Source organism: Cheilinus undulatus, linkage group 17, assembly GCF_018320785.1.
Source record: "Cheilinus undulatus linkage group 17, ASM1832078v1, whole genome shotgun sequence".
Taxonomy (NCBI): domain Eukaryota; kingdom Metazoa; phylum Chordata; class Actinopteri; order Labriformes; family Labridae; genus Cheilinus; species Cheilinus undulatus.
Window position 1 is genome coordinate 24,225,139 of NC_054881.1, and position 12,620 is coordinate 24,237,758.

The 12,620-nt window shown below is 39.5% G+C and overlaps 1 protein-coding gene across 1 annotated transcript in view; it reads left to right on the forward strand.

The window, feature by feature from the left end:
- The first annotated feature begins 5,594 nt into the window (after positions 1-5,594).
- The window catches only part of si:dkey-112m2.1 (transmembrane protein 132C), an 85,404-nt gene continuing 78,378 nt past the window's right edge, over positions 5,595-12,620 (forward strand). Inside the window, exons 1-2 of the mRNA XM_041811168.1 lie at positions 5,595-5,655; positions 5,740-6,667. Of these exons, the coding sequence (XP_041667102.1) occupies positions 5,595-5,655; positions 5,740-6,667 (989 nt within the window). The remainder of the gene's footprint in view (positions 5,656-5,739; positions 6,668-12,620) is intronic.

Genomic DNA, 12,620 nt, shown 5'->3' on the forward strand with positions numbered 1-12,620 from the left:
AAAATGCCCTCATGCTGGTTTGGGGTTGCATACTGTGCATTTAAAGAGTTTAAAAAATTGGTAATTCACCGGTTTTTGTACAGAAAAAGGTTATTTTCTTTTACAGTCAAGCTTTAAAATTGCATGCTTGCAATGTTTGAATGAGTTGTGAACACACTTCTAAGTACGTAAACCAAGATAGTTTTGAGCTTTTAGCTTAACTTGCTGTTTTTATACCGTTCATTTGTAGACATTAAGCCTCCCTACGCTTTTCTCTGCCCACAACACTTTTTTTTTGTATCCATCTTTTATAAGGTTTTGAAACTTTCTGACTTAGCCAATGCCACCTGTTCCTACAAAGAGCAAATGTTGAACAAAAGAAAATACCACAGCCATATCAGGTCTTCATTTAGGATTTCAGAAGCCTTTTTTTAAAATCAGCATTAGACAAAGAACACAATGTTTTACTTCAAATCTGCTTTCTATGAGATTAAAATGTTCCAGTAATATTTAGAATGTTATTTAAGATATAGATTTTTGTATTTGAAACTATTTGAAACTGCATTTCAAATACTTTGTTTTATTTTTGTAGGTGTATCGCACAATCCAGTGCATAAACCACATTTTCAGACCTTTTTTTTTTTTTTTTTCCTCATCTAAGATGTTGGCCATGGCTTATACACCAGTATTAATCCCTGATTTTTATCACTGATTATTATAAACTTTGGTTTAACTGCACCGAATGAGCTGGAATATATACTGACACAAACTACACACTTGTTAGGTCATTTGAGCTAGTAGATACAATGACAACCGTGATAATAGTCGGTACAAACAGAGCAAAACAGCTGCAAAGAAACTGCATGTTGTGGACTTTGTCCAAGAAAATGGAAATTGTCATGCTGGAGGATGATTTTAAACTTTTTTGGGGGGGCGGGGTTCAAAAACAGTCTGTGGCTTTTAATCCAGGGCAACAGATTGTGGAAAGAAAAAGAGAGCGAGAGAGTCAATGGGAAAAGTGCGGCGTGCTGCACTCAGTCTTAGCTTAGATCAGTTTGATTTTTGCTTTATGATGTAAAGACAGTCAGATCAGACGGGAACATTCAGCTCTAACTCCTGCCGTTCCTTCTTTGTTTTGTCAGTTTTTGTCATGTCATAAAGAAACATTAATCCAGTAGTGAAATCACGCGTGACTCTCAGCAGGTGCAGTATAAGTTACTGTGGATGAGATCAATGAGGGCCCAAAACACCTCATTATCAGCTTTAGATGCACCTTTAAACAGGTAGCTCGGTGGTGGAGCGTATGTCCTGGGCTGCAGTGCCGAGTCAAACCAAGTCGAGCCAAGCTGCTCAAAGTAATGGAAAGCTCCATAAGTGACCAGTTGATTCTTCATCAGCTGATCTCAGAGGATGTTCATGGTTTTAGCGGGAAATAACTTAACAGTCTTGTAAGCCTGCAATTTAAAAAAAACAAAACAAACAAAAAAAAGTTAATTCCAAGACAAACAGAAAGCCTATTTATAAAGTTTCAGGGTAATAATGAAATGGTATTGTTTTCACTACTCCTGGTAATTCTTGCAGCAGTATTTAGGATCACATAAAAGCCAAAACCTGAAGTAAGTGGATAAGAGTAATAGGCCTTAGATTAAACCTTTTAAAACACAGTGGCTGAAAATGACAGATGATACAGGATTCTTAACATCTATAAATGAGTCATTTTTTGAAAGACAGGGGTACTGTAGTTTAAGATTGTACCATTTATTGGATATTTAAAATGCAGAAGAAGAATGAATCGATCCTTATGGTTATGAGCGTAATCAAATTTGGTAATTTTGGATGTGCCTGAATAAAGTATAGTAGCCAAATGTCTCCCAGTCCATAGGTGTCGTGCACCAGTTAATGTTTTAGGAGAAAAGTAAAAGTGGCGGATAGGAATGAGCTTTACCAGACTCTGCTCGTTAGCAGGATATATTCATATCTTATTTGTGTCACTTGAAAGGATTTTTGGAAAAATGTAGAACTTGTCAGAATTTTCCTGTGAGATTGTTGGAGACTAAAATAGAACTGTTTGGGGTAAATAATAAATAAACAGATGGATGAAACAGATTTTGATTTTACAGAAAAAGCCTACTCAGTGACCCCTTGCGGTTGTGTTGTTTCACAGCAATTTTCTGTGTGCTTTCATCTTTACAAGAACAAATTTAAACCAAATCATAGAATAATATGTTATAATCATGCACATTGACTCTTGTTAACTTTGCCATTTTTCCATTATAACCACCTCTTATTTCTCCTTCACATCCCCTCACTGTTTTCTACCTCTCACCACCATCACTTCTCTCTCTTTAGACTTCACTGAAGTTAATCTGTTTGATTAATTTCTGATGCCAAGCCAGCATAATATGTTTGATCAGGGAGCAGTAATGTGATGCACATATGGTAGAGGATTAAGATGAAGAGAAGGAGGAGGGATACAGATGAAGGGATTATATTTCCTGGGTGAAGTTTTACTTCAGTCACCTGGTATCAGATCAGCTGATTCCAGGAAACTGTTTGATTGGAAAGGAACACATGACTGTCTTGGGTACACAGATGCTTTAAAAACATATGGAGAGTTAATTTAAAGTTGCGTGTTATATGGATTCCATTGAAAATACTCAAAATGCTTTTTGATATAGAGTCTTGTGCTTCCATGGACCCACTTGCACAGTATTCATAAATATAACATCAAGACATTAAACTTGAATCAAACCTATGTCTAATAATTTATCTACATGCTTGATATGTGATCAGACTGCCAGAGCAGTGTCCTGATGGATTGGCATTGCCCAGAAACCCTCTATAAGAGTTTAAAGCCAAGATTTAGCACTGGGGAGAAGGTCTCTGCACAGATCAATCCCTTTTTCATTCACAGAAACATTCCTGTAAGTGTGATTTACACATCTAGTAGCTGCAGACGTGAAGTCCAAGAGCAGCTCAGGGCTATAAATCAAAACTGATCATTTTCTTTGGTTGTGATGACATGTGAGAAGGTATCTCTTCTGAACCTTAAATTAATACTTGCATGATTTTTCTGGGCAGTAATGAGGTATTTAGTTTAATCAGTGTCACATGAGGGAGAACTAGGACAGTGTGTCATGTCCCCAAGAGAAACAGAGACAGGAAAATCCTCTCGCTGTACTGTGAACATGATCCAACAGCTGCTGAGCATCTGTTCTCCACATGACATTGCTCTGTTTTGTCGTTTTTTTAAAGTAAACATCCTTTCCATGGTCAAAACCGCACACCAGCAGGCTCTCAGTGTGAACCGACTCAGTGGAGGTCTTTCGTATTCTTCCCCACCAGGAGGGCAGTGGGGGATAAAAATGCTGTTTAACTTTCGATTCTAAAGAACTTAATAAATGTGCACAACATAAGAAAAAGGTAGTTAATTTTTCAGACCATTTCATTGCTAGTTTTATTATTAGTTTCTGATATCAGGGCTCAACATTTGAGTTTTAATGCCCTTATAAGAGGTTAAAAAAACAACACATAAATGAATAGCATAATATATAATATGTAATATAATTTAAATGCACATGAACACATGGATTTTAGAAAAGGGTATAATATTTTTGATTAATGAAGAATGTCATTGAACTGTCACCAAAAAGTAAACCCTTTGAAATGATCCTGCTTAGTTGGTCATCAGATGTGATCAGATCTGCATCACAAGTATAGACAAACACAATGTGATTAACCTAATGCCACACAAACAACACAATTATTTTAAGTCTATATTGAACACAGCCATTAAACATTCACAGTGCTGCAGGAAAACACAAGTGTACCTTGTATTTAATAGCTGGTTGAACCTCCTTTGGCAGCAATAACCTCAACCAAGCATTTCTGGTAGTTGCTGATCAGACCTGCACAACATTTACGAAGAACTTTGGACCATTCTTCCTGACAGAACTGCTTCAGCTCACCCAGATTCTGAGGCTGTCTGATGTGAACGCCTCTCTTGAGGTGGATCTATTGGATTCAGGTCTGGGCGCTGACTGGGCCACTCCAAATGCAATAGTAGCTTTACTTCAAGTTTTAGGGTCATTGTGCTACCGCATCACCCAACTTTTTCTGAGCTTCAGCTAGCGGACAGCCATCCTGAAATTGTCCTGTAGGATATCTTTAAGCAGTCCTAAACCATGACGCTTCCTCCACCGTACTTCACTGTTTGGATGATGTTCTCATTTTGGTATGTGGCACTCTTTATACTCCATACATAGTGCTATGTGTTCTTCCCAGACACTTCAACCTTAGTTTCTTTAGTCCACATAACATTTCCCCTGCAGTGTTGTGGAGTAAACTTCAGGCACGCAGTGGTGTTTTTTTTTTTGGAAAGCGGATGATTCCTCAGTGGTGTCCTGCCATGGACACTGTGCTTGTTCAATGTTTCGTGTATGGTTTACTCATGAACAGTGATGCTGACTTGTTCCAATAATTCTTTTAAGCCTTTAGCTGTTACTCCTGGGTTCTTTTTTACCTCTCTGAGAATGTGTTGTGCCCTTAGAATAAACCTGGTTGGGCGCCCACTTCTAGGTAGAGTACCCACGGTACAGGATGGACTTTTGAGATGACTTTGTAACTTATCTATACTTTTAACTCACACACAGGTCAAATCACATAAACAATTAATGCAGAAAACTACATAATTTCAAAGGGTTCACATCCTTTTTGTCGCCACTGTGTACAAAGACAAGACAGGACGTTGTAACAGGGCCTGAGCAGAGCACTTGAATTTAAACCTGTAGTTGTTGTTCTCTACTTCTGCATATCTGCCCTTCTGCCTTCAAAAGGAGTTAGCATTGTTAATGTCTCTGACCCTCTCTGGTTTCACATCTAGAGGCTTTTTAAAAGGAAGAAGTTGAGGAGAGGGATAAGAAGCTGGCGGCTCTGCTGTTCATGCTACTGAAGCTAACTTTTCTTCTTTGTGTGTTTTGTTGTGCCTGCCTCTGCCTCTTCTTTGTTAACTGTTGTCAAACATTTAGGAGTGATCTGGATCTGTCATCTTTTGTTTCTCCATTCATATGTATTTGTCATGTGACTACATGCACCGAACTGTGACCCCCAAACCATGATGGTTTGGGACCAACACAAATAACATTAGACCCTTACTCACCAGTGAAATTTTACTGTAAAGATGACTCTTTCCAGTTAGAAACAGTAAGTGCAAATTTTATGAAAAATGTAAATGGATGCCTTAAGGTTGTTTAGTCCGCCATTTTTTTCAATCCAATAATCCTGGGTGATATGGACCAAAAATAATGTTGTTCCATTTTAGTTAAATTCCAATACTGTAATCTTAATAGTTTTTTTCTGCAAAGAAATCACCAAACAAAATCAGTCCTAAGTCCAATCCAAATGGGCCAGATGTCAAATGTCATACGGCCAGCTGCACACATCAACTTGAGCATGACATAAAAATAATCTACCAGTTGATAAAACACATAATAACTTAAGACAAAAAACATGACAATTCCCTGTTTACTCTTAACATTGCATCTGTTTTGCCTCAGCCCTAATTCTGCTCTTTTATTTAATATGTGAATCAGTATTTGTTAACAAGGGATCAGATGATGACTCTCTCAGAAAAGTACAAGTACCATGGGACATGGCAGTTATTGACCCAACATGACTGTACGTATTTAAACCTACTTGTTAAACTAAGGTTGACTGTTATGAACTCTTTTTTCTTCTTTTTTCTTTCTCCCTCTGTGTCAGTGGTGGATGGGAAGGTGATCCTGGAAGGCCTGCAGAGATATGGCCCCACACCAATCTATCTGCCTGTCAGCTACAGGATCCTCAATGCTGAGTCGGCATTCTTCCTACAGGAGGCCAATCAGGACATAATGAGAAACTCCAGCCTGCAGGCTCGCACAGAGTCCTTCTTCATCCACCAGGCCCGACAGATGCCCTTTATCAACGCCAGCTACGGGCCACTGTCTGTCCAGCAGCCCGTTCCTCTGGAGCTGCTGCAGACCCTGCCAGGGCCGTTCAACACGCCGTCCCTCCCTTCATCCTCAGAGCCGACATCTGCATCATTATCGTCACCTCTTTTTACTTTTAACTGGAAGGTGCACACCTACATCATCAGTGAGAGGATTTACCCCAGCTGGCCAAAGGTTCAGGTGTTGTTCTACATCGCAGGGAGGGACTGGGATGACTACAGCGCCATCCACAAGCTGCCCTGTGTCAGGATGTTTGCATTTCATGAGACTCAGGAAGTTCGAGGAACATGTAGGCTGAAAGGTGAGCTTGGGATTTGTGTAGCGGAGCTGGAGCCCCTGGCAAGCTGGTTCAGTCCACCCACCGTCAGGCCAGGCAGGCAGAGGGTCACGGAGCAGGCCCAGGGCACAAAGGTGGAGCTCTACTACATGGTTCAAACCACTGACAGCGGAGACTGCAGCTCAGAGGATTCCAGAAAGAGCACCACCGTCCGCACTGATGAGCAGAGGCCGATGGGATATTTTGCAGGTCACACGCCTATGCAGCGCATTGGGAGTGTCCGGCTGTTTCAGCCGCTGTCTGAGCTAAAGCTCGACAATAACTTTGTGGTGATGGCACCATCCAAACCAATCCGTCAGAGAGAAACCCTCTCTGCTTTTCTGGCTCTGTCCACACTTTCTTCAGTGCAAATTTTCACTCTCAGGTGAGTCAGCCTCCTCCTGACACAAAAGTTTACTCTCCTGTTTAACATTTTCTCTTATTTTAATAATTATTCAACCTAAACTTAGTGAGTATAGTCAAAGTTGTATGTCTGCACTTTCAGTGAAACAGCATTAATTCCAAGCAACCGTACAATGACGTATTGTCTTATCTTAATGATGAAATCTACAAATCTCACAGTGCATTAATGCACACTCCTGCGCCATGTATGACTCAAATGTTGAAAGACTGAAAGATTTCCTCAAGAAATTCTTTGTCATCTATTTCCTGAATCTTTTAAGATTATGCATGCAGAAACACTTTTGCTGAGTGGAGCAGGATGGTAGAAATGTGAGCATTACTATTAATGTCATGCATTTATACTCCTTCAACTCATTTAATGTCACAATCAATTACTGTGGCAACCTAGGTGACTGCCACAATGCTAGTGCACCTCAGCATCAATGCAGAATCATCATCTTTGGATCATGATACACTGTCATCTATGTGACCCAATCACAGGTGATCAAACCTCAGCCTGTACCTTAGGGTGCTTTCACACTAGGGGCCCCGTCCCGGATCCCAGTGCACTTGAGCCCAAAGTCCAGTTCGTTTTGTTAGTGTGAATGCAAACGAACCATGCCTGGGCACCGTGCCCAGGGCCAACGTGGGGAGGTGGTCTCAGGCACAATTCAAGTGGACTCTGGCTAGGTTCAGATGAGATGTGAATGCAACCATGCCCGGATACAGGACAGAGCACCATATCAGCTTTGTGATGTACTTGTTAAAGCTAAACTTTTTTCTAAAGTGCGGCACTTCACATTTTTCCTCAATAAAGGGCGGAAATCATCAGAATCCAGTCAATAAATGGTCTGTTGTGACTCACCTTACGGATGAACACAAGTTGGAGTCAGTGAGAGGAGGTGCAAAGGCAATAAAAGCCTCCTGTCAACTCAAAAACCGCTGTATTTGCGTAGCGCGAGCCAATTTAATCCTCTGAGCTGCACGTAGATGTGCAGATATAAAGAGCAAAGTTGCTGGCATCTTAAAAAGTGATTTTAAATCATTCACGGCTGCAGGATGGACTTTAAGCTGGGTCAAAACAAAAACAGTCTTTGCTTAGGTCATGACCCCAGTGGTTGCCATGATAGCTTCTTCTTCTTTCTCCTCCTTGGCGGTGTTGCAAACCAGCTAGGTGCATACCGCCACCTGCTGTTTCAGACTGACCGGGCCTAATGTGAAAGCGCCTCTAGTCACCCACAGATCAGTGCTCTTTAACCAGATCTGTCTAGACAATTTCTCAGCTGCATCTGTGATGTTGGTAATGGCTCTTTGTCTTCCCTTGTAATGCTGAGTGACATGAAAGCCCTCCATTAAATTAAATATCTTATCATCTTTTGTATCTTCATAATAAAAAACACAAGAATGAGCACACTATGGGGTAGATCCATTAAGGTTTTTTACACTGAGATGACAGCCCAAACTTTAGCGTGAGATGTTGCACCCGCTAGTAGCTCTGCTTTTGCAACTAATCTTCTCAGGGAAGTTCAGTCAAGATATGCAGGCGCTAAAACACCCTCCGCCCAGCAAACTTAGAGCGTGTTTTGCCATTTCAAACTCCCGTGACCCCGAACGGGATAAGCAGTATATAGCAAAAAAAATGCAGACACTGAGAAGATGTATTCAGTGAAGATGTATTTTGGGGCTAGGAGGAAATGTCTGATTTTGGGGCAAAGTGGAGGAGACAAAACAATTCTTTCACTGACGTTGTTCAGTGGGATCACTTTGGGATCCATGCAGTTGTTGATTGTAGGAAGAGCAGAATGTGAACAAAGGAAAATGTTTCAGGAATCACTGAGAAAAATCTAAATCAAATTTGGTCACTACTACAAAGTAGATGGAATAATCTGGCAGTGAGTGGAGGTTAAACCAGGGTTCTTGTGCTGAAGGATATGGGCTGATGAGCAGCTGGTGTTTGATCTAGCCAGGTGCTTGACTGCAGAAATCATGCCCTCATGAGAGACATAGGACATGGGCTCACAAACACTAGAGGGGACCAAATGGGAACAAGAATACAGGAAATACTAAAGGATTACAACCAGGTCCTTTTCACAGTTTCACAGTTTTTATAGTTGTTTTTTTTTTTTACATATTTTAATACAACATGTTTAATATAGTAAAACCATGGATTCAGATTTAGTCTAAGTGGGAAGAAAAGTGCATATTATGACCTTTATTTTATCACACATAACTAAAGTACTCAAACATTTTTTTCCATAGCCCTCCAAAGTGACAGGAACTGTAAAAGAACAAAAAATGTTCAAGAGGTTTAGAGTTTAACACCTTCAAGACTGCATATTTTACTGTCTGAAAGGATATTTTCAGCTCAATGCTGTTTATGAAGATTATTTTTATGTACTGAACTTGAGTTGCCCATCTCAGGAAAAATTTAATGTGATATGTTTCCACAAAACAACACAAACTTTTCACTAATCATTGAGCTTTGTCTCATTCAAGTTACCATCAGTTACTTTAATTGCTCCATGTAGTGTGATTTCAGTGACGGTGTGATGAATATACATTTTAGCAGTCTGCTTTGACGCCTGAGATCTAAATCCCATCAGATGAAACGGTTAGTATCCTTAAAGTGAGGCTGTGACAGAGCGCTTTGGCAATTTATCAACTCTGGCTGAGCAGGAAATCTGCCAAAAAGCCTAGTTGCTTTTTCTCCTACTCCAGTGATGATGAACTCCTGTGAAGTATTAGTGCTCACAGTGTGTGTTTATCACACGTCAGCAAGTGTGTAAACGGGGACTGTTTCTCCTTTAAGATCTTTTTGCACCAGTGATGTACCCCCCTGAGCCATTCTCAGGCTCCTAGGTTTTTCTTTCTGTTGTGACTGTATGAAGTTTAAAATCAGACCAGAATGCCTCACTAGCAGCTAAAAGATGAACATTTGAAAATACCTAAATCCATTGCAAGCATATTATGCAATTAAACATTCTTCATCAGCTTTGCTGGGTTTTGCTTTTTATCTTTCAGGAGTGCTTTTTATCCCCTTTGTCTAATTTGATGGATGTCTTTATGAAAATACACTTTGATTGTTTAAAGTCTTTAAGATGTTGCTGTAAAAGTCTGAACACTGGAGAAGGGGGGTAGAGTTTGTTTTTGAGATGCTTTATTGGATGCCAAGGCTTGACTTGGCTCTCCTGCTGAGTGTGTTTGCATTTTGTCTCACGCTGTTTGCCTTTGCTGTGGAGTGTGTGTGATTCAAGTGAGCATACTGTAGGAGTCAGTCTGATGTGTTTCTCACAGCAGCTGAGGCAGCATTAACTATTTATGTTCTCTAGTTTTACCTCCCTCTTCTCACCATTAGCCTCTCCAGCACTCCCACTTTTCCCTTCTCCTCCGTGACTATTAGCCAAATTATCATTAAAATCCAAGTTAGACTTACCACATGCTACCTGAAAGGGAAACCATAACATATGCTCCTGTAGAACAGTGGTTCCCAACCTTTTTTCCTTAGTGCCCCTCCTACTCATATCTAAGAAAGCTAAGCCCCCGCATGACCCACTTGGAAAAAAAAAAAAAAAAAAAACACTAATTTTAATTGTTTCCATTGACAAAATCCCACCACTGTAGGCCCACATCTGCTTGTTCTTGACAACAGAGCTATCTATAAACAATCCATTATTTGGACAGTGAGTTAGGGCCATTCTAAAAGAAAGTTTATTTTCAAGAACAAAATTAAAATTCTCAAGTTCAAAAGGTCAGTAATTATGAGAAAAAAATTAACTTTTTTAATTTTTACTTTAAAAGACCCAAAACTTAGAATTTTTGAGACTATAAAGTTGAAAATCCAAATACTGTGTCAGTTTGATTTTTTATTAATTTTTTACTTTACATGATTTTAAAAAGTTGACATTTTGAGTTTTAGGTGTCAACAGTTAAGGCTTTTTAAACTTGGAAATTTCTAGTTTTTTTCTAAAAATCTGAGTTTGATTTCATTGAAATATATGATTTTATAATCTAAACAATTTTGACTTTTTTGCACAAATATTGACAGATTCTCTTCATTTTTCATATTTGAGGTTGGCCAGATTACATTATCTTTGAATCATAGTTTAAGAAAATCATACCGTATTATACATCTTATTTTGTCGTCAGAGCAGACAGGGTCCCGCATCCCCCCTGAGATCCTTGGTGCCACATCAGGGGAGCCCCGACCCTAGGTTGGGAACCACTGCTGTAGAAGAAAAAGTTTGTAAGGTATCAATCTTGTTTTAAGAAAGAAACCTAGTTTATTTGTGTTCTCAGCCAAAAATACCCCAATACCCACAATCTTTGAGTGTAACAGCATCAACATCTTGGATTGGTTGGGTTACCGTGGAAATATGTACCGAGCCAGCGAATGAAAGATAACAGTACATGTCACAGCAGTTTGATGCAATAAATGCTCAAACTGTGACATATTACAATATTATTATTTCAACTCACTATGATAAATGTAAGTGTAGAAAACAGGTAATTATTTGGTTTGAAAGCTTGAAAGCTGTCATTAACAATGAATAAAATTAATTGCAATGGATTGTGGGATAAGTAGTTCCTTCCCTCTTGTAAATGAAATGTGTACACTGTCCTGTACCTTTGCCTTTTTTCTCAGTTTTTGAGTGCAGTTTTTTTTTTTCAGAATCAAATATTTCATAGTCATTAGTTCTCAGGTAACTGGTTAGCTTGGTTCATGCAATAACAATGTTGTAATAAGGATTTTACAAAATGTCTATTGAGGATTTAAATGGCAAATTTCACTTGCACAACCAGCTGCCAGTTGTGTGTGTTGTGTATGTGAGAGAGAGAGATGGTGAGCGGTTTTGTCACTGAGTTCAACCTTCAACCTCCCTGTGTGAGACTTTAAAGGAACATCCATTTTCACTAATTGCCCTCTGTCACAACTTTATTCGACAGAGTGAGCATTCTGGTTGACACAATGGTCAGACCCTACACTGTCAGCACATAAAACGCACAATTTGAGCTGACATTCCCCTACAGCTGTTATAGCATTGGCTTGTAACGCTGTATCCCAGGCCTGTCTTGGCTGGGACACTCTTGAAAATGTGATTCTTAATCTCAGTGAAGTTTTCCCAAATAAAGAGATTTTAAATAAATAATGACACAACAGAACTGTTGGTATAGCTCTGGACAAGGTACAGTAATGCCTGACGACACACTGATCACAGGCCCAGGATCACAGGACCTCACCTATTCAGAAAAATCTCTGTCCTCTTCTCGTTGATTTGGTACTTGAACTTGTTCTGGGGGAAATAAGTGCAGCATATACATATTTTTTCAGCCGACATTGTTCAGCTCTATAATCCAGCTTCCTTATCTCACTTCTTCAACAACACAAGCTCAGGAGCTGTTCTACTGTAATCAAGACTAACCTGATGTAACTAGATAGAATGAATTTGCAGGCAGCAGGATGAATACACTGTCATTCTTCACACAGTGTAATTCACATGAATAAATATGTTGATATTTGCAGTGCACACAGTATACTCTCTCTCACATTCACACATCCATGCATGGAGGTGCTGTTTGCTAACTGTAAAGTCACGCTGTGTTTGTCATGCTAAAGGCTCCCTGTGGAATCAGTAATCTCTGCTCGCTGCCTCATTAGCCATGAAGAGAGAGGTGTAACAGGTTGGAAAATGCTTTTCCAGCTTCTCCTTATTTAACATGCAGATGAAAAAGTTTCCTCCTGAACACATTAACCAGCTTTTTAAAAGATAAATTTCCCTTGCTGTATTGTAATTTTGACTAAATAGTCTAACATATTTCCACAGATCCCCATGGGGCATTATTACTGATGAATGCAAATTAATTTCTAATTTGAGAGAGTGTGAAGGTAGCAGTATGAGATTTATGCAGTCTCCAGGAGTTGTTTTTGTTATTCACAG